Here is a 22,612-nt window from a genome sequence, read left to right on the forward strand (position 1 = left end):
TCAGGTCATGGTCCCAGCGTCCTGGGATCGAGTCCCACATCGGGCTCCTTGCTTGGCGGGGAGCCTGCTTCTCCCTCTGCCTCTGCCTGCCATTCTGTCCACCTGTGCTCACTCTCTCTCCCTCTCTCTCTCTGACAAATAAATTTTAAAATCTTAAAAAAAAAAAAAACAGGCTTTGTCTCTGCAGGTATCAAATGGACACCTGATGAGAATGGAGTCATTACCTTTGACTGCAGAAATCGTGGCTGGTAAGAGCTCCAGGGAAGAGGTCTCTCATGCTGGCATCTCTCTTACAACCCTTGGGTTCCGCCTAGTTCTCGTCTGGTCCCTGCCCGGCCCTTACCACTAGCCAAAGGCTTCAGAATGTAGAACCTAAATCCAACACAAGAGCAGGAAGACTTGCCAGATGCATTCCTCCTTGTCTCTGCAGCTGCCTTTGCTCCAGGGCTCTTCACATTTGTCTTTCCTACCCCAAACCTCCACACAGGACATTGAGCTGTCTCTAACTTAACTCAATCCTCTGCCAGACTTGCCTCTCCCTCCACACTCCTCCTTTGATAGATTTGTAGCAGAATCTGAGGGTGCAATCCAGCTGTCCCCCTCCTTGCTGCCTGCCCCTCCAGGACACTGGCTGGTCCAAAATAAAGAGGATAAGGGTTACCACCAGGACTTAACCTTTCTCCTACCTGACAGGCCCTTTAGATGTGCACATTCCCAGCTGTTGACCCCAAAATGGCTTTGGAACTACGCTGAGTGGGTATGGGACCTGATAAAACCTAGCATTGATGGATCACAAATCTGAACTTTGGGCACACTTGAGCCAGACTCTAAATAGAAATAATTAGAGACTCAGTCGGGTGGCTCCCCTGGCTTTAGTTTTCCCATCATTGGACTGTGCTTGTTTTCCGCTAAAGGTACATACAAGCTGCTACTTCTCCCAAGGACATAGTGATTGTGGTGGATACGAGCGGCAGCATGAAGGGGCTGCGCATGACTATTGCCAAGCACACCATCTCCACCATCCTGGACACACTGGGGGAGAATGACTTTGTTAACATCATCGCGGTAAATGTGCCTTCCTGCTCTGGAATAGCTCCCCTAGGAAAAAACCTTTCCTCTGCCTGCACTAGAATGACCTATACCTACAATCACTTGCTGCTTCATATTGTATGATGATTCTCTCCTCTGAAGCTGGGGCTTCTAAGCTAAGGTCAGATCAAGGAGGTCCACAGAATTTCTGAAATTATGTGTAAAACATGCACATCCATTTTTTTCTAATTCTGTAGATTTCACCAATTTCTCAGATGAACCTGAGAATAATAATTAAGAGACACTGGCCCTGAGCAAATACCTAACTTACTCTCACCCATGTGCCCTTGAGTGGTACCCATCTCTGGAACAGCCTCTCTGTTATGCTTTGGATGAGTGAGCCCTGGGCTCTGGATTTTTACAACATTTCCAGGCCTTCCATTTCTTTCATCCCACCCAAGTCCAGATATATCAGGAGAAGGGGAGCATAGGTTGTGGGGGCCTGGAAAGGGACCAGCAAACCCTGCTCCTGCTTTCACCACAACTCTTCCTGAGGATAGTTCTTCCTGCTCTAGAAAAGTAATAAAAGAAAGGGAAAAAGTAGAAAGAAGTGGGAACATACGAGTCAGGAATGCAATGAAAGAGCAAGCCAGCTCAGTCCTCCAAGGAGGCAGAGTTGACTGCCACCTTGGAGGCATCATTTTGAAGGTCACCTGATCCAAAACTCTCCCACCAACTTGCCACATTGCTGAAAATGCTTGTCCTCCGTGGAATCTATGTATCTAGTAAAGGAATACCAAGGCAAAAATGATCTAATTTCGAAATGCTCATCCCAGGCTGTGAGAAGGGCCCCCCTCATTCCTGAACTGCTCCCCTGCTCCCCTGTGGCCTGCATCATTTCCTGGACCCCACCCTCCCAATCTCCACCACCTTTCCATCCCTGGTCATGACCTGCAGCAGGGCCAGGACAGCCACAGGATCAGGTCTGACCCCTTCAGGCAGAGTGTGAGTGTGCTCCTGCTCCTACCACATGGCCTGCCGCGCCTCTCTCCCAACCCTTCTCCTGCCATCTGGGGAGGAGAGGTAGGGGAAGCTTTGCTCCCAATGTTCCCCCAGAACACCCCAACATTTGTCCTCGAACTTGCATGCACTCCTACTACCATGTCACCACCGTCTCCCTTTCTCTCCCTCTCTTATTTATTTTTTTAAGATTTTATTTATTTATTTGAGAGAGAGAGAGAGAAGCAGACTCCCTGATGAGGGAACCTGATGTGGGCTTGGACCCTGAGACCATGACCTGAGCTGAAATCAGGAGTTGGCTGCTCAACAAACTGAGCCACCCAGGCACCCCTCCTTCTCTTATTTAAACAGAAATAGATTAAAGACATCTTGAATATTTGAATTTTAGCTATGAGGATGTGGAGTGAGTAAGAAAAAGAGGGCAGTAATAATTCATCTTTTTCCCTTCCCGCTCCCTGTTGAAAGTTAGAAGATCTTCATCATAAGTATAAGGCAAAGGGTGAAAGAACACAGTTCCTAATCCCCAGACCCAGGCCCTGGGGAGGGGTCTGCACATGGAAGGCTCTGGGATTCTCATGGAAGGCACTTTGTGTAGTCCTAGGGGTGAAGACCCAAGGGATTCTTTCAGTACCTTCAGGTTCTCTGTGTGTTCTGGGAGATGGACATCACTCAACCGGCCACCTGAGAAAATGGCCCAAGACCAGTTTTTGAGGGAGAACTTTTGGAGTTAAGACCCCACTGTTCTCTGTACTGCCTTCTCTCTGCTCAGAAGAACTGCCAGAAGCATAGGGTATCCGGAGATAATATTACACAGGTGCCTAGGTAACCTGTGAGATGCCTGAGTTTTTTCACTGGGCCCTGACCTTCCAAATGGACCCAAACTGTTCTCCTGTCCCCTCTGCTCTTTGCACCTGCAGTACAGTGACTACATCCATTACATCGAGCCTTGTTTTAAAGGGATCCTCGTCCAGGCAGATCGAGACAATCGTGAGGTGAGTGTCCCCCATCAGGTAAGTACCTGATGCTTCTGAGTCCCTGCTCTGATTAGGATGGTGGAAAGCCACATGTACAGACTACCTGATGGTCCCCTTTCCTTATTCCCATGATACTTGGAAAGAGGGCAAAGAAGTTACCCATGTAAATACACCCAAGAAATTGCTTCATAAATATACTGCCTGCCTATGGAGCAAATAGTGAGCCAAAAGAGACCTCCCATCCAAGGGAAATCTCACTTATTCAGGACGGCTTTTTCTCTCTGTGGGTTATCCAAGACTTAGTTCTCCTCTTTGCCTCTTCCATGGGACTTTCCGCTATATCAGTCATAAGAAGATTCCCCAAAAGGAAGAGAAGTTCAAACCCATCGGATTGAGTCCTTCTCAAAGGCAAGGAGAGAGGCAACTTTTTTCCAAAGGAAAAGCTTTCATGTGACAGGTCCTTCTTCCTGTGGCTGGAGAATTTGAGTTTGGTTGCTTCACTTGGAATTTCCTTCCAGTAGCAGGAATGTGTTTGCACCCAGCCATTTACACTCCCTCAGTTTATCTTGAGGGCATTTGAGAAACATCTGTGGTAGGGGTCCAGCTGTGAAATTAGCTAGATCATGAAGAGATGGATTCTGCAATCATGTTTTGGGAAAACAGGTCTAAACAGCCTCTGAAATTAAGACCAAAGATGAAGGTTCCCTGGTTGTCGATCCACTGATCCTCCTCTAATTTCTTACCCATGACAGCATTTCAAACAGCTGGTAGATGAGCTGATGGTCAAGGGTGTGGGGGTCGTGAACCAAGCCTTGATTGAAGCCTTCCAGATCCTAAAGAAGGTACCTACACATGGTGAAGCTGGGGGAGAGTGAAGGGTTGGGAGTCAAGGTGGAGGTGTGGGGAGGGCAGGAGATGGCCTGCAGTCCCAGTGCCTGTTCTTTCCCCACACAGTTCCAAGAGGCCCGGCAAGGAAGCCTCTGCAACCAGGCCATCATGCTGATCACTGATGGAGCCGTGGAGGACTATGAGCCAGTGTTTGAGAAGTACAACTGGCCAGACCGCAAGGTTACTCTTCTGGTGGAAGTCAAGGGGAGCAGGGGAAGGGGCCAAGGGGAATGTTCTCCTACTGCCTGCATGGGATAACCATTGGTGCCAAAAAAAACCGTGCCTGCCCTGAGTTCAAATGTTCTGACCCATTAAACCTGTTAGCTTATTCAGATAGTATGTCTCAGACTGGTGTTCCAAAATTACACTGACCCTAGGCACAGAGGCCTCTTGCAAGAAAGAGTGCAGGGTGAGAGATCAGGTGTGGCATTGAGAAGAACACTGCCAGGCTGTGACCCTCTGCTCAGGATCTGGCCCATGTCACCATGGCCCTGGCAAGTCCTGTCACTGCCTGGGCCTCAGGATCCTTTCTGGTCAATAGGATGAAAGTGGAGAGTCCCAAGTCGGGAAAGTGCTTGACCTGATATCCAAGGCTGACATAAATAATATTAGCACTACTTATAGCCAGGATCGTGGCTGCTGAGTCCATCTGTGTCTTGTGGACTAGGTTCGAGTTTTCACTTATCTTATTGGAAGAGAAGTGACTTTCGCTGACCGCTTGAAGTGGATCGCATGCAACAACAAAGGTAAGTGGTGTGTGAGCAGAGCTCCTTGCTGCCTCCGCCCAGTCATTGAAGGTGCTGAGCCATGTCTCTGACATGGGGGCCTTACAGAGGAGCAGTGTTGTGCCGAGATGACAGTATTCTCCCCTCCTTCTTACTTGGGAAAAGCTAGACAAAATGTAGATTGCTCCCATGAAACCCTGAGTAAATGCATGATTACCCCTGCAGGAACTCTAGGTCATAAAGTCACCTGAAATGAAACTGAGAGTTTATGTATCCATGTTTGCAGAAGCAAAAATTCTCTCTTCAAATAAAGTCTATATGAACCACAATACAGACAGTGAGACAGAACTTACACAGTTTCAGTGTAAGTTCTCTCTTTTTTCTAGACTCCTCTCCTCTGGTTGCAAATTAAGCCCCTTTACTGTGGTTCTGCTTCCAGAAAAAAAGCAGAGGGTCATCATTTTCTTTAGAATAATGTTTTGGTTGTGGTCCTCATTTGTCTCTGGCCAGAACCCAAAGCCTGGGCTTCATGATGCCAACTTGGGCCCTCGATTCAACCAGCTTATTGAGTATGTACTGTCGTGCCTGGCAAAGTGGTCAGGATGGATTCAGTCTTGTTCTTGCTACTATCCAGCAGAGGACACATACAAGTGAACCATTAATGATGATGTAATCTGAAATGTGCATAAGGGCAGAGGGGCACAGACGATACTGGGGTTGGGAGAGTGACTTGATGGGAATTTGGAGGCAGCAGGGAGGGCTTCCTAAAGGAAGAGGTGTCTATGCTGAGACATAAAGGATAGTAAGAATCAGCCAGACATAGAAAGCATGGAAGAGTGTTCCAGACGGAGGGTCTAAGACAAGAGGCATCTGGGAATGGAAAGCAGTTTCACTTTCTGGAGGGTGGGATGAATGTTTTGTGGGAGGTGATAAGCAATGAGACCAGAGAGGTAAACATGTACTAAGTCATTCATAGCTATTTGCTCTTTTAAGCCATTTTGTAAGCCATTTGCTCTTTTAAGTATCACCTTGGCTACCACAAAGAGGCTATAGCATCCCTCCCTGTAACTGGGAAGGACAGTGGTCAGAGAAGGGGGAGTAGGGGGCACTGAGCCACTGCCTTGGACTATACTCCCTGAAAATGGACCCCAAAACAGAGCTGTATGCAGGAGAGGGTGCTCTTGGAAGATAACCCTGTAAGGAAATAAAGATGGCACCAATGTGAGAGGGAAGCCAACCCACACAGTCCTTGCTGCTGAGGCCCCTCTGCTCTTGTGGCCTTTCTGGATTGGGAATGCCCCCCAGAGCTCTCCCAGGTTGAGACAGAACCATGGCCTCCATCTCTCCCCAGGAAAGAGCATAACCTTGGGAGAGAATAGTCCCTGTGACCCAGGGCAGCTCCCAGAGCAGATCCCACTTGTAAGCCAAGAGCAGCTGGGGAACAGTGTATGGGCCCCAGAGACTGATTTCAAGTGGCACCCCCAGCCTCCCACAACCACACCACCCTCTCTGTCAGGCTACTACACGCAGATCTCCACACTGGCAGATGCACAGGAGAATGTGATGGAGTACCTGCACGTGCTCAGCCGCCCCATGGTCATCAACCATGACCATGACATCATCTGGACAGAAGCCTACATGGACAGCAAGGTGGGAGAGCCTGACCCTGTTCCCGAGTTAGGGGCCCGGGAGTAAGAGGAACTTCCTGGGTCAAGAGAGTGGTGAGCAGAGTACCTCCTCAGGAGATGGGTGAAGGGTGGACAGGCTCAGCCCGCTAGAAGACCCTTGCCTGGATGCTGCCCCCAGAGACCTGGAAAGCTGGTGAGCAGACCTGTTCAAACCTGTCCTCCCTGGACAGAGTCCTTCTGCTCCAGATTTGTTCCTTCCCTCTTCCCTTGTTGGTTAGTGATCTATGCATGGTGTAACAAATACAGACAATATTTTATTATAATTACATAATATAAAAGACATCACTACAATGGTAATCATGACAACACAAATGTATCAAAGCAACACTTAAGCAATACCTCGAGTTAATACGAGGTTATGTGTCAAATATATCCAATTTTTTAAAAGTTTTTTTATTTATTTGATAGATGGAGATCACAAGTAGGCAGAGAGGCAGGCAGGGAGAGAGAAGAGAAAGCAGGCTCCCTGCTGAGCAAAGAGCCCAACGTGGGGCTCGATCCCAGGACCCTGGGATCATGACCTGAGTTGAAGGCAGAGGCTTTAACCCACTGAGCCACCCAGGCACCCCAAATATATCCAATTTTTAAAAGTTCTTCATTCTCCAGGAAAGAATACTATAGAACTCCATGGGCTCAGCACAGCATTGGGTCGATCCTGATGACGAGCGCACATATCAAACACACCTGCACACAGCACCTGTGAGGGCCTGTCTTCATAACAAAGTGGGATGCTTGCAGCTTCCAAGGAGGCTGAAGGAGCCCACACAGTAAGATGAGGCAGTCGGGAAGGAGGGCCATCTCAGAGGTGGGGAATGACGTGGCTCTGGCCTTCTCAGTGAGGAAGAGGTTGTGGGTCTGTCTGATGGGCGTTAGGAGTGACCCTACGATCAGCTACAACTATGTTGTAGCCTCCCCTTGAGCTGTGCTTCCCCATGCGTGCCCTTGTGTTCGCAGGTGGCTCATTGTCAATGTCCTTCTCCCTCTGAACTGGCCTGGACTGTTGTGTGTGCCAACCCTGGGTCCATGGCAGAGATTTCTGGGTATGTGCAGGACGGGTTTGTTCCCCGAGCTCATACTCTTCCTTGGCATGCTTGAGACAGAGGACTTCATGAGCATGTTTGGGAGCTATGGGCTCTGGGGTTCTGACACTTGCCCTGGCTTAGGACAGTTGTTGCTAAGTGATGTCGTCCTGATCCCCTCTCCATCCAACCTCTCTCCTCCAGCATTACTGCCAGCTCTCCTTTTGCAGAGAAGGGGAACCTCACATGTGGCTTTTTCCTCCTGTTGGAAGGTGACACTTCAGTGGTAGTTCACACGGGTGACTCTGGGTCCTCCACACTATGGACTCTGAACTCTCTGTCCTTTTCTCTTTCCTCCTTGACAGCTCTCCACTTCGCAGGCCCAGAACATGATGCTGCTCACCACTGTGGCCATGCCAGTCTTCAGCAAAAAGAATGAAACAGTGAGTGGCCACTCTCTGAGAAGCTGCAACAGGGATTAGAATTTGGGGCCGTGGGCTGGCCTCTTTAGACCAATGGTTCTTGACTTGGTTACATATCAGAGCCCTCTTTCATATTCAGATTCCATGCCCGATGCCCAACCAGCTATACCAGAATCTCTTGGTTGGGAAGGGGTGAGGGTGGAAAGTGGTGTGGTGTCTGTATTTCCCAAATCTCACCCTGTGATTCTGTTCAGCCGGTTTGGAGTTGTCCTAGTGCTCTGAACTTGTAACCACTGTCCTGGGATATAAGGCTAGAAAGGTTCCCTTGCCAACCTTCTGGCAAAATAACACTTAACCTACCAGTTTGGGCAGCCTCTAATTTGTTGATAAAGGCCTCTGGTGAGGGAATTTCTAGAAACTTCCATCCTTCCTCTGGTTAGAAAATGTTTCCTTATAGGCATTGTGTGTTTCAGAGTGTCCATAGGTTATGGTCCCTGGGATTTTGATACTTCAGCCTCTGCTATGAAAATTAATATTTCATTCAATTTTATATTTCTTTTAAATATTACAATTTAAATATTAATACTGGAAATTAATCTTTCCAGTGGCTGAGATTACTCCTGGGACCTCTTCTGATAGGTTCTAGATGTTTATTCCAAAAAGCTCAGCCCAAAATCCAATTGCAGAAGAAGGGTCATATAAGGCCTAAGCGGCTTGCTTCCTCTTCCAGGATCTGGGAAAGGCAAGGGTCCAGTCTGATCCTGTGCACAGGGAAGCCAAGTCCCCCCTGACCCTGATGTTTTTCTTTCCAGCGATCCCACGGCATTCTTCTGGGTGTGGTGGGCTCTGATGTGGCCCTGAGGGAGCTGATGAAGCTGGCACCCCGTTATAAGGTGAGCCTGGGTCAGATGCGTGAGTGGTGATCACAGACTCCCTTGGAGCTCTCTTACCCAGTTCCAGAGCCTCTCTGCAGGCAATGTAGCCAAGCCCAGAGCTGGGATGGGGCCCTGCCATCCCACCGCCAGGGAAGTGCAGGCACTGAGCATGGAGCAATGGTTTGGACTTCTGAGACCTTTTGTCACCACCAGCTCTGACTCGTTCTGTGGCCTTGAGCAAGTTCTTTCCCTTCCTGGTGCCTTGGTTTTTCCATCTGTTCCTCCATGCCATGCAGTCCTGTTTGGAGAACATGTGAGATTACATCATCAAAGCACCTAGAACATGTGGTGGGAAAGAGGTCAAGTAATGATATGCATTATTGCAGCTGCTATAAACAGTAGAATTTAGGAAAAAATTCAAACTTCGTGGCTAGAAGCATGGTGCTGGCCCCATTAATATTCCTATTTGAGAACCTCACCACTGTGAGCTGTCATCTTTAACCGTCCTGCAGCCTGACCATTTCCTAACTCCAACCCAAATAACAGGTCTGATGCCCATCAATTCCTGTTGTTTTGGCAGCTTGGAGTGCATGGATATGCCTTTTTGAACACCAACAATGGCTACATTCTCTCACATCCTGATCTCCGACCCCTGGTAGGTACAGATCTTATTTGCATTGGGATCTTAACTCTATGGGATCTGGAGATAGTTCATAAGAACAGTTAAAACAATGAACACACACTGGGCTCCATTTAAGAACCCAAACAAAGGGTAATATAAGAAAAAAAAATTTAAGTCATGGTCCCTGTCTTCAAATTGTTTGTAATCTAGCAGGAAAGACAAAGCAAAAATTCATGAACTGACTGATGAACAGACCAGAGGGCATGCAATGAAATGTGCAGTTTTCCCTGAAGGACAAGCCACTTACGTTCCTGTCACTGCCTCAGTCACACCACACTTCTCTTGGAGCCTGACAGTGGTATCATCAGACCTTCAGGGTCCCCACCTGGGGTGGTGTGAACATTAAGTTAATAACAATAATGGCAAGGAAAGAGTCACATGAGAGGTGGGACAGCAGAGCTATGACTCCCTGAGTTTGTCTTGGGATATGTTCCCGAGTGCTCCTGCCTCCTTCCTGGCTCCCTCCATACTGATACAGGGGCTTGGGGCATTTTCATATGCAGTTGACTGAACAACTGAGAGCCAAGAGAGAAAGTTGGGTCATTTTATCTAAAGCTTCTACCTCCAAGACTAGGAGCTCCCTACTGCCTCTGGTCATGGCACTTGGCCACTATTGATGACAACAGTGACCATACCTCTCAGTGTGAGTGCTGGGACCAGCAGGGGGAGGGAAGTTACAGGAATCTTAGCCCTTTCCCCTTTCAGTCTCATTCTGAATTGAGATGGCAGCTGAAGAAAGTAGCTAGCAGAGTAAATTTGTGAGAACTTACTAAGGGGCTCATCTGCTCCAGTTGCCATTTGGAGAAAACAGCCAAATCACGTGTCATTTCAGTTTGGTTCAGATATATACTGAATGTTCATAAAGCAACTGATTGAGCTATTTAAGGCAAACTGTAGAGGTTCAGAGTAGAGAGATCGGGGCACACTAGAAGCCGTGTTGTCTCCCCAATTCAGACTCTACTGGGCAAGCATCTGAACCATAATGGGTCACTGACTGGTACCAGTGGGTTCTGTAGGAGGCAACCCCAATGGCAACAAAATGACTCACTAGGGGAGAAAAAGGTCAATCATGGAGCTGACTTGTAAAATTAAAGGGCACTGATCAGAAACTCATCTGTCAACAACTCTATAATCTAGATGAATATAAGACCAATCAGTTGATATTGTGGACCTACTGGGTGGCTGACCTTATAACACTCTGAGAATGCTATAAACAGAAGGTGATAGTCTAATTAAGGAAAAAAAGTATACCCAAATAGACTTACACAAATGAAACAATTAGAGAAAAATACTGTGTAGATCATTATTACATGACAAACATCACTATGTAAAGCCAACATAATGAGCTGCCTAAGGAAACACTATCAGTTTGTGATAGGTATTAAGGAGAACAATACTTAAGTTTAAAAAAGAAGAGTAATAGAGGATATGCCTAGTAATAAATCAAAAGAGGGTCAAGAGCCATACTGTTGGCCTGAAATCTTTTTGTTGGAGCTCAAAGTATGAGCCATTATACAAAGTGGAATTATGGTTTGAACAAGAGGAGCTAGAGATGATCTTTCAAGTATCATGAGGAATAAGACAATAGCAATGATGAGGAATAAGACAATAGCAATGATGCGGAATATTGCACCTTACTCAAAAGAAAGAGAGGTGATGTAAAAAATGGTAGGGCAGTGCTGGTTGTCAAGAGCACAGGCCTCAGCAAGACCAGGAATGGAATGTCATCCAAGGGTGGGTGAGAAGAAAAGGACAATACTGCTGTGTCAGTTACAGTGCAGACCTCCTAGAGAGGCAAGAAATGAGGGTGACAATTTCTGGAAAGAAATAAAAACTGGCAGAAGCACGATACACAGTGATAGGGGACTTCAACCATTCGAGCATCTTTGGGGGCCTCATTCTGCTAAAAGTAGACCCTCTGATTAATTCTTAATTTACCCTGATAATAAACCATCCCTTTCCTTTTTTGATCTATTATTAAACTAAAGGTGGGAAATGCTGCCAACCTAGTGGCAGATAACTTGACGATAATCTGTCTTGGTAGCAGAGAGGGAGGGAGGGAAGGTAGGGCCAGGAAATAATAACATTCAAAGACTTGATTAATGGCTCTGTGTTGAGCTGGAGGGAGGCCTTCTTTAGGTGCTACAGAATCTGTCTGTCCTTGGCTTTGTCCCATTCAAGAATTCTATCAACAAGATGAAAACACAGAAACCAGATGACACAAAGTCTGGAAGGTATGGATAATACAATAAGGAGAAAAATCATATTCAGAAAGTACTCTTCTAAACGATGGGCTGAAATTAACAAGATAAATATATTAGGATGCATGGAAAGCTCTGCAAAATAGTCAGTGTTCAAGCATAGTATTGAAAAGATGTAGTTTAACAGTGTGCCATGCAAGGAAAGCCAAGGGCACTTAAGTGACTGAGAACTCAATTTTGGCTGTCTGGGCAGTGTAGCTGTCCTGGAAATCCAGCTGAATCAGAGGTACAGGCAAAGCCATATGATATTGTGGCCCACGCAGGTCACACGCACACACCACACTGGTCGGAACCCCATCTGAAATACTGACATTCATCCTGGGCACTCCATTCTGGGAGTGACAATGACAACGTAGAGCCCATTCCGAGGGAGTTGAGGCATCTGCAACCTGTGAGCGTTTAGCTTGGAGAGGTGTAGTCAGGAATAACAAGCACCTTCAAAAACCTCAACAGCCATCAGGTGGAAAACATCCAGTGTAGCTCTAGGGAAAGAATAAGGCCAATGGGTATAAGTAACGGGGGGCCCAGACTTGAGCTCTGTATGGGGAAGAGCTTCCTAATGATTAGAGCTGTCCAAACTACAACAAGCTGACTCACAAAATAGGGAGGTCCCCACCATGGGAAACACTCAGAGGCCGTGAGATGAGCTGTCACAAATGTTAGGAAGGGAAATGCTGCCTCAGGTGGAAGGGTGGCCCAGATAACCTTCAGGAATCCCTGAGATTCTTTGATTTGATGAAAATATCTGTAAGGCTTCAGAGAAGAGATGAAAGTTGAGCAGGGCCTCGTGCTTCACCTCACATCTTTCTTCCCAATCTGCCCACTCCAGTACAGAGAGGGGAAGAAACTGAAACCCAAACCAAACTACAACAGCGTGGATCTCTCTGAAGTGGAGTGGGAAGACCAAGCAGAAACCGTGAGTAGGGAAAGCAGAGGAAGGAGGAGCGAGTATGGCTCCATAGCCAGCACAGAAGCCAGCTGCGGGGCAGTGAGCTCTGGGCCCACTCTCTTCCTCTCAGGGGAGGCTTTCCAATCCCAAACCAGAAGCAGTTTCCATAATGGGCAATCCTTCCAACAACTATAACAACATAATGGTATCTTCCTGAGTCTCAGGGAGTGCTAAGGTGGAAGGAGCCATGTCTATAAGCCACAGAGGTTGAGTTCCAGTGGTGTTTCAGTCTGATTTGGGGAGGTTGGTCAGTACTCATTCTAGAGGAAATTATGTCTCAGTATTATGGTACCATGTTCTCTCATACATCAGGGTACTTGGGAGCATTATTTTGGTGAAGATCTGGAATTATAAGCTAAATGAAACTAGCTAGAATCAGGTCGATACTCCCTCCCCGTATTCTGCTTAAAGGAAAGAGGGAAGAACTGGAAATATTCCTAAGGATCACCTGCAGTCTGGTCAATAAAGCTCAGTGCCTTCTACCCTCCAGTGTGAGCCAGGGGACTAATACCATTATCTTTCCTCTTGAAGCTCAGAACAGCCATGATCAATGGGGAAACAGGTTCTCTCTCTATGGACGTGAAGGTTCCACTGGACAAAGGGGTAAGGTGCTCAAAGGAAAGAACCAGGGTCTGGTCCCAAGAAGGCAGCATCCCAATTGACTGAGGTTTGGGGTGGTGAGAAGGGATTTGAGCCTACCTGAACTAGAGCTTAAGACTTGAGTGTTTGTTGTAGACAGTAGATCAAAGTGTGCATTAACCCCAGAGAAGCATTTGGCCAAGATCTGGTCAGTTCTTTTGAGACTACTGAGCAGTAGGTTAGCTCAAGGCGTTTACAACTCTTCTTTCTTCCTACTGCTGCCTGCTATGCGGCCCTTTTTTTGTTTATAATGGAAGGAGGGAAAGTGATAGTTAATTTTGCAAATTGTTAGCAACTCTTGTTAATCATGTTATATGGGAAGAGGTTAAAAATAATCCACTGTCACTACAGATGCTCAAGAATCAATCCCTTCACTGATGCCATTGCTATCTTCCCAGATCGGTTCATCATTTATAAAAGATCATTTCATCTTCTCATTTAAAAGGTTCCACTGCATTTATGCTGAATTTGCATTGTCCCTTGACATATTTACAAATGTCACCTCCTCCCTCACAACCACCCCCACCTCCTCCTCTTGTTGCCCATCTGCCTCAGCTAAAAGAACACAGGCATCTGTCTGCAACAATTAGACCCAAGTTCTTCCACAAACACAAACCTCCATGGAAGCCAAACAAGAAAGCATTGGAAAGGAAAAGCAATTCATTGCATTCCCTTTAGACACATGGGCTGAATTTCCCTGGGACCAGTATCTGATTTATGTGGCATTTGCCTGCTTTTTATAAGCTCTGGACTGGGAAGGGCCTCCATTAGGCAAACTGGGCAACATCAGTGATGTCAGAACACAAGTTACAGAAGCTCCTTCCCCTAATCCAAAAAAAGTAGAGGTTTCTTCCATGCAGCTCCACTTTTATCCCAACAGACTCCTGCATATAAATGCACAAGGGAGCTCTTCCCTAACCCAGCCCTGCCAAAGCATTTAAGGTAGCTATAGTGAAAATTTTAACATGCACATGGCAGAAGGCAACTTCCAGACAGATTGAAGTATGGCTATACTATATGTAATTCAGACCAACTTATGAAGTAGGCACTGTGTGTCCTCCATCCTTTCCTCCCAGTGCCCAGTGTTCTCATGTTGCCTTCATGCTTCTCAGAGCCACCAAGAGAGTGTTCTAACCAGATCCAGTCTGAACCTCTCCTCAAATTTCTGCTCATCCCTTTGATATTTTAGTATATGTGCTGCTGAAGCGAGCGCTGCTCATCCCTTTGAAATGTGTTCGTTGCTGCTAATAAAACACCGAGGTTGAACTATAATTTAACAAAAGCTCTTGGGTGATGCTGATCACGATTATGAGGGAGATGTGCATTTCATAGCACATAGGTGTTCATGGTATGACTACTATAATTACTACTAATAATAATAACGGTAGCTAATGTTTATTAGAAGCTGGACTCAGCACTTTGTAAGTATCCCCTCAACATTCACAGCCCTGTGAAGTACGTACTATCCTAACCCCCATTTTATAGATGACGAAATTCAGAGAAACTAAAAGCTTGCCCAGTCACCTAGATGATTAATTGCAAAGCCCACATGTGTCTGATTCTAAACCACATACTCTTAATCACTAATGCATAAAGCTTTTCTGTAGGAGTGGCCCTGAATTCTCCACTCAATCTCTAGCTCAAAGATTTCCCAAGAGTGTCTCTTTAGAATTCTGTTTCCATCTTTAAAATTCATGGTCTTTTCTTCTTCCTCTGCCTCATTATATCATAACTCAACTCTCTAATCTTTCCTCTCTTTACTTGCATGCTCAGAAGCTGCTGCACCTGCACTGTGAGTGTCGGATGTTTAGCTGTAAGACCACTGCAGCAGTATCCAGCCTCTCACTGCTCTGATCTATTATGATGCCACTCTCCCCAGTGTTGCTACATTTTGTTCTTTACCGATTGCTCTGTCTGCCCTACATGTCTTCTCTTTTTAAGAGTTGCAGACAGTCCTGTCATGTTCTTGCCTGCTAGTCTACCCCAGCCTTCTCAGTTCAATGGCCTGTCTCACCTCACAAGCTTGTGCCTCAGTAGAAACACTCTACAAGCCTAAGCCAAGGGAATGCCTTCTTAAAGCATTGTGGGAATATCTGTTATCATCCTGAAAGGTGGTGACCTGTTTTGTTGTTTCCTTTAGGGGATATAACATGAATCCTTACTTCCCATAGATCAATTCAGACCTTTTTCCATCTCCCCTAAATACCAGACAGGCAACTATGTTGGCATTCCCAAAACAGTAATGGCAACCCAGCAAGATTTAGAGCAGGACTCAGAAAGTCAAAAACCTATGGGGCCAGATAGGCCATGTTCAGAAATGTGAGTAAGAGAAACAGACAAGTCTTGGTACTGCAGATGCTGGGAACTGAAATGTTACATGTACCATCTAAAGGAGACAGCTAAGAATCCATATTTTTAAATGTTATGCATTTAATTCCAAAAGTATTAAAAACACTATATGGGCTGATATCAAGGATCTCAAACTGATAAGGAGTCCAGCTTTGGCCTGCAGGCCTCCTATTTGCCATTTGGATACAGGCTGTTTTTCCCAAAATGTGAACCAGTAAATGGTGTCATAATTTCTAATCCACCAGTAGTATCCTGGTCAAATGTCCTGGGAAACATTTATTTTTTTTAAAGATTTTATTTATTTATTTGACAGACAGAGATCACAAGTAGGCAGAGAGGCAGGCAGAGAGAGAGGAAGGGAAGCAGACTCCCCGATGAGCAGAGAGCCCGATGCGGGGCTCAATCCCAGGACCCTGGGATCATGACCTGGGCCGAAGGCAGAGGCTTCAACCCGCTGAGCCACCCAGGTGCCCCCTTGGGACACATTTAAAAGAAAAAACAGATAATCACCATATCCTGGAGCATCTTTTTTTTTTTTAAAGATTTTATTTATTTATTTGACAGAGATCACAGGTAGGCAGAGAGGCAGGCAGAGAGAGAGGAAGGGAAGCAGGCTCCCCGATGAGCAGAGAGCCTGATGCGGGGCTCGATCCCAAGACCCTGAGATCATGACCTGAGCGGAAGGCAGAGGCCTAACCCTCTGAGCCACCCAGGTGCCCCTATCCTGGAGCATCTTATCCAAGGCTCTTTTTATCCTTTGCATGTTGTTTGAGAGTTTAGAACAAATAATTAGCAGTGGGGGAGGGAGATTTCTTTACTAGCCTTCAGGTTCTTCCAAGTTACCCCTGCTAGCTTGGGCATATGATACACACACCCACACACACAGAGCAACTGGCACATGTAGTTAGGGCAGCTTTGCCCCATGTTCCTCCAGTGCTTTCTAATCCCTATGCGTTGGATTCAGAGGGACAAGATTAGAGTGCTCTGTGGCACTTTTTCATTCTCTCTCTTTGTCACACACTCATTCACTCACTCACACACTGTGTTTTACAGAAAAGGGAGGCAATCTATTAAACGCGGAGACTGTTCTGACGCCTCTTCACTCTCATCTTCCAAAGCTCTCCAGTCCTCTCTTTCTGTTTAATGGGGATTCAACGAAACCCCCACTCCTTCTTTCTTCCTTTTGCCTCAGCCTTTAAAGATTCTCAGTTATGATTCCAGTTATGCAGTACTCATATTGCAAACTATGAATAATTTGCAATAGACTAATCCTCCAGCACATAACAACTATAAATTTGGACTAAATATAAAAAACAAACATTTAAGGGCATATGAAAATGACCAAAAGCAGGCAGAAACAAGGGTTGAAGAGGTTTCAACTTTTGAATCAAGAGAACTACACTGGGTGAAATACACATTTTTGTGGGATTTTCTTTTCTGAAGGGCATGCCCCAGTCTGTTTAAATGAAAGAGCTACAATTCAAGAAGAAAGTTACCTTGAAGTATCAGAGAATGGAATTCGGGCTCTCAGAATGTCTGAACATGAAGGAAGGTATCCTAGAAATGAGGGATCCACAGGTGGGCTGGCCCTAACATATGTATACAGACTCCTCTCAAATTCTTGACTGACCTTCCTTAAACTACATATACACAGGGGTGAATCTAAGTACCCAGTGCAAAGCAACAGTTAGAGAGCTGAAAATCAGAACAAGGATTTCAACTGCTATCTATGGTAGTGAAGGTAGTTTGGAGTTCGAGTCACACCAACATGAAGAGACTTGGTAAATAGCTCAGGACTTTCTTTGAAAGCACAGAAGATGCTACACTTTAGGAGTAAAGACAATGTCCCAAGACCAGGAGATCCACTCTAGACCTAAAGACAAAGTTGAAACAGACCCACCTTAACAAAAATGTAAATCTAAGCCTCCACATGCTCAAGGTTATCAGCCAATTATTTATCCACTGATTAAAATAGAAACCAACATTCTCCAGAGGAAGACAAAGATCTACAGCCTATTCTTTGCAATAGCCAGTCTGCAATAAAAATGATCAGACCCTTGAAGCAACTGGAAAATGTAACTCATAATCAAGAGAAAAAAAAGTCTTAGAAACTGACCTAGAGATGACCAGCTTTTGGAATTAGAAGGACTTAAAAGCAGGTGTGATAAATATGCACAAGAAGTTAAAAGATGATCAGAATGAGTGACTAGATGGAGAATTTCAACAGAGAAATGGTTGGGGTTTGATCAAAGAAGTAAGTCCGCTACAATTGATATGGATATAGGGCTTTATTCCAGGAGTTAAACATTACAAGACTGTCATTTCTGGTAGAGAAGTCTGTGAGACTGGTGTCTCTGCATTGTGTGGTGAGCATGAGGTCATCATAAGTCAGTAGGGTCAGCAGTTTAAAAGGAAAGCTGGACAGAATGCAAAAGAAAACAAGAACAAACTGAAACCTATGAGGAAAAATAGGAACCATGAAGACAGCTAAAACCCACACCTGTCTCTTATTACCTCCAATCACAATTATCACAATGGTGTCGGTAATCTCCAAGAAAGAGCGAGTGCCTTTCACGTGGAGCCAGACGATCACCAGGCTCCGATCTCAGGGAACCTGAAGGAGGAGGTCTAGTGGCAGCTGGGGAAGTTTTGATTCTGGGGCTGCTGCCCCATGCCAAGAAGGTGAGCCAACAGCTCAGAGCAAGTTGCAAGTGCTTGATATGCTAGACTTACCTGTAGCATGTAAAATGGTGCTGCTTCACTTCTGCCTTATAAACCTCATGAAAATCTCTTTGAGCAGGCCTAACTTGGAACCAGACAGGGAAGTGAGTCTGGAAATGTAGTTCCAGCTTTGTTAATTTGACACAGTATAAAACCACCATAAGAACCAAGTGGAAATTCTAAAACTGACAAGTACAATATCTGAAATGAAATTTTCACTGGATGTCTTATCAGCAGATTGGAGGAAAACGGGACAGTGAATTTGAAGACAGATAAATAGAAATCATCCATTCTGAAGAACAAAGAAAATTTTGAAAAAATTTTTGAAAAAAAATTCTCCCTCAGTTATCTATAGTCTGACATATGTCCTTGGAGTCCCAGAAGAAGGCAGAAGGAATGGAACAGAAACTATTTGAAAAAATAATGCCCCAAATATCCTGACTATTGTGAAAAACATCACCCAACAGATATAAAAATTTCAGCAAACCTCAAGCAGGATAAGAAGAAAAAGAAGCCACAGCTAGGCTCACCATAATACACCTGCACCAGAAAATCTTAGAAGAAGCTAGAGGGAAACAATAATAGAATGATGGCTGACTTCTCATCAAAAACAATAAAATAAAAAATTTTAATGCCAAAGGAAGAAAAAACTGTCAACCCAAAAGTCTATGTATGGAGAAAATATCCTTCCAACAAGATGTGTATTTAGACTTTTTCTTATAAAAAAATACAACAGAGTTTATCACTGTCAGACCTGCACTATAAGAAATGTTTATGGAAATCCTTCATGCTGAAGAAAAATGACACAGATGGAAACTCAGATCTATATGAGGAAACAAATGGCTCTGGAAATGGTAAATGAGCATATTAATATGACTTTATTTTTTTAATCATTCAAAAAAAACTATGTTAGACAAAAATTTTGACCTTGTATTATAGGGCGTATAACATACAGAAGTATAAGATGCGTGGCAACAATAGCACATGGTGGGGTTATCCCAAGAATGGAAGGCAAATCTGACATTCAAAAAAGTCAAGCAATGTAATTCATTACATTAACAGAGTAAGAGAGAAACACCATATGGTCATCTCAATAGATGCTAAAAAAGCGTTTGACAAAATTTAACTGAAAACAAAAGGAAATTTCTTCAATCTGATAAAAGGCATTTATGAAAAGGCTAACTTTAAGTAATGGAATATTAAATACTTCCTCCCTAAAAATGTGAACAAGAGAAGGATGCTTGCTTTCACCACCTCTGTTCAACATTGCACTGGACCCTGCTAGGACCTATCCTTGCCATAAGGCAAGGAGACAAAACAAAAGGCACAGAAATAGAGGGGGTATAGCTCAGTGGTAGAGCATTTGACTGCAAAAGGCACAAAAATTAGAAAGGAAGAGGTAAAACTGTCTGGATTTACAGATGAGATGATGGTTTACGTAGAATATTCCAAGAATCAGATGTAGTGAAAAGAAGGGCCATCTGTACCCCAATGTTTATAGCAGCAATGGACACAGTCACCAAACTGTGGAAAGAACCAAGATGCCCTTCAATGGACGAATGGATAAGGAAGATGTGGTCCATATACACTGTGGAGTATTATGCCTCCATCAGGAAGGGTGAATACCCAACTTTTGTAGCAACATGGACGGGACTGGAAGAGATCATGCTGAGTGAAATAGGTCAAGCAGAGAGAGTCAATTATCATATGGTTTCACTGATCTGTGGAGCATAACAAATAGCATGGAGGACAAGGGGAGTTAGAGAGGAGAAGGGAGTTGGGGGAAATTGGAAGGGGAGGTGAACCATGAGAGACTATGGACTCTGAAAAACAATCTGAGGGGTTTGAAGGGGAGGGGGGGTGGGAGGTTGGGGGAACCAGGTGGTGGGTGTTAGAGAGGGCACGGATTGCATGGAGCACTGGGTGTGGGGCAAAAACAATGAATACTGTTATGCTGAAAATAAAAAAATAAAAAATAAAAAAAAGAATCTGCATTAAGCAAAAAAAAAAAAAGGAAAAGAAAAGAAAAAAAAGAAAATTCCAAGAATCTGCAAAACAACTACTACAACTAACAAGTAAATTTAGTAAGCTGACAGAACACAAGGTCAATACTATAAAAATCAATTGTATGTTATATATATATATACACACATATATAAAATAAATATATATATACACATATATATGTATATATACATATATTTTTTCAATTGTCCAATACTATAAAAATAAATTATATTATTTATTTATTTATATATTTCTAATTGTCAGCAAACCATTGGAAATAAATTATTTTTAAGTTCCAATTTCAATAGCATTGAACAACATAAAATTTAACAAAGTCGTAAATGATCTCTGCACTGAAAACTACATAACATTGCAGAAAGAATGTCCAAAAAAAATTAAATGAGTAGAAAAATATAATCATGTTTACAAGTTGTTATCAATATTGCCATGCCATCCATTTTCTCTAAACTAATGTGTAGATCGAACATAATCCCATATCAAAGGATTATTCCCAAAGGATTAATCCCATATTCAAGGATTATTCATTTATTTATTTGACAGACAGAGATCACAAGTAGGCAGAAAGGCAGGCAGAGAGAGAAGAGGAAGCAGGGTCCTTGCTGAGCAGAGAGCCCGATGTGGGGCTCGATCCCAGGACCCTGAGACCATGACCTGAGCTGAAGGCTTAACCCACTGAGCCACCCAGGCGCCCACATATCCAAATGTAAACAGACTTCAGGAGGAAGTGATTCTAAAATTTACCTGCAACTGCAAAGACCTAAAATGTCCAGACAAGAACAAATTTGGATGATTCGTACTACAGGATTTCAAAATTGACTCTACGGCAGCCAAGCAGGGGGTAGTGATGCAAGAACAGACAAAAGGATAGAGAATCTTGGAATAAACTCTCATACTATCAACTGAGTTTCAACAAAGACAGCTTGTCGGATCGATGGAGGAAGGAAAGTCCTTTTAACAAATGGTGCTGAACCTACTGTATAAATGTATGAAGAAAATAAATGGTGAGCCATAACTCACACCACACAGAAAAATTAATTGGAGATCAATCCTAGTCTTCAGGGTAAAAGCTACAACTGAAAGTCTTCTACAAGAAAACATAGAAAATCTTTACCACCTGAAGTTATCCAAAGATTTCTTAGACAAAACGCTAAGAGCACCAAACATAAAATTTGATACACTGAACCTCATCAAAAGAAGTAAGCTCTGCTCATTAAAAGACGCCATTAAGAAAATGAAAAAGTAAGGCCCAGACTGTGTGCAGAATCCATAAAGAGCTTCCTCAGATTGTTAACAAAAAGACTAACAACCCAATAAAAAAATGGGCAAAATACTTGAGTAGACCCTGCCCAAACGAAGATATACACATGAAAACATGTGTCATCTGTCATCGAGGAAATGCAAACTCAAACTGCAATCAGATTCCGTTCCATACCTTCTGCTAAAATTTAAGGGACCGATCGATAGGAGAGTGCAAAGGCAAGCTAGTGTCCCACACATCAGCGCACCCCTAGGCAACAGAAGGAAACACACTGCGGACACACGCAACACCGATGGATTTTAAAGACATTATGTTGTGCAGAAGAAGCCAGACCCAAAGAAGCACACACCGTGAGAACAGTCCAACCTAATCTAAGGCGGTAGAATTCAGAACGGAGTTGACCCTTGGAGGGTGGGTGGGGCTGGACGGGAAGGAGGCAGAGAGACTTTCGGGGGACAACACTCCGTATCTTGATTGGGGAGGTAACTACACGGCTGTACACATTTATCAAAACTACTGGAAGAACATACTAAAGATCCATGCATTTTGCCTTTTTCTTTAATAAGTGAAAAAAAAGGAAAAATTAAAGAGATCATCAGTTTAGACACTCAAGCCAGCCCCACCTTGGAAGACAGGACTCCCAAGGTCATCACAGTCCCGCTGGCTCCCATCCCGACTGCGCAGGACGTCTGGGAGGGAGGGAAACTGCAGAGAGGAGCTGACAGAGGCAGAGGAAGCAGGAGGGCAGCCTGTGGGATGAGGCCAGGGCTGGAGAATGGTTCACTCGGGTTTAATCTAAAACCGGTTTCCTATAGGAACAAACCTTTCTGTGCCACCCCACACCCGCTGTGTCCCCTTCTGACATCTTCCTCTCATTTCCAAAATGAAAGAGAAGCCAGAAAGAAGTGAAGGGAATAAGAACAGCTCCAGAGGCAACCGCAGCCCACAGCTTTCCCAGTGGCATAAGCAGACAGGACCTTCCACAGAACGTCAGAGCCCAGAGCAAATCCGGCTCTTCCCTGGACCCACCCCCATCCGTGAAAAACACTCACAACCTCACAGCAACCTTAGGCACCGCAGAGTGC

The 22,612-nt window shown here is 44.6% G+C and overlaps 1 protein-coding gene across 1 annotated transcript in view; it reads left to right on the top strand.

Annotated features, from left to right (window-relative positions):
* The window catches only part of CACNA2D4 (calcium voltage-gated channel auxiliary subunit alpha2delta 4), a 114,470-nt gene that overhangs the window by 29,822 nt on the left and 62,036 nt on the right, over positions 1–22,612 (top strand). The window contains exons 7-18 of the mRNA XM_047742879.1: positions 188–248; positions 915–1,065; positions 2,967–3,041; positions 3,776–3,865; positions 3,978–4,091; positions 4,579–4,657; positions 6,153–6,286; positions 7,709–7,786; positions 8,578–8,658; positions 9,221–9,295; positions 12,413–12,499; positions 13,064–13,135. Coding sequence (XP_047598835.1) covers positions 188–248; positions 915–1,065; positions 2,967–3,041; positions 3,776–3,865; positions 3,978–4,091; positions 4,579–4,657; positions 6,153–6,286; positions 7,709–7,786; positions 8,578–8,658; positions 9,221–9,295; positions 12,413–12,499; positions 13,064–13,135 — 1,097 coding nt within the window. The remainder of the gene's footprint in view (positions 1–187; positions 249–914; positions 1,066–2,966; positions 3,042–3,775; positions 3,866–3,977; positions 4,092–4,578; positions 4,658–6,152; positions 6,287–7,708; positions 7,787–8,577; positions 8,659–9,220; positions 9,296–12,412; positions 12,500–13,063; positions 13,136–22,612) is intronic.

This window comes from Lutra lutra, chromosome 8 (assembly GCF_902655055.1).
Source record: "Lutra lutra chromosome 8, mLutLut1.2, whole genome shotgun sequence".
In the NCBI taxonomy this organism is placed as follows: domain Eukaryota; kingdom Metazoa; phylum Chordata; class Mammalia; order Carnivora; family Mustelidae; genus Lutra; species Lutra lutra.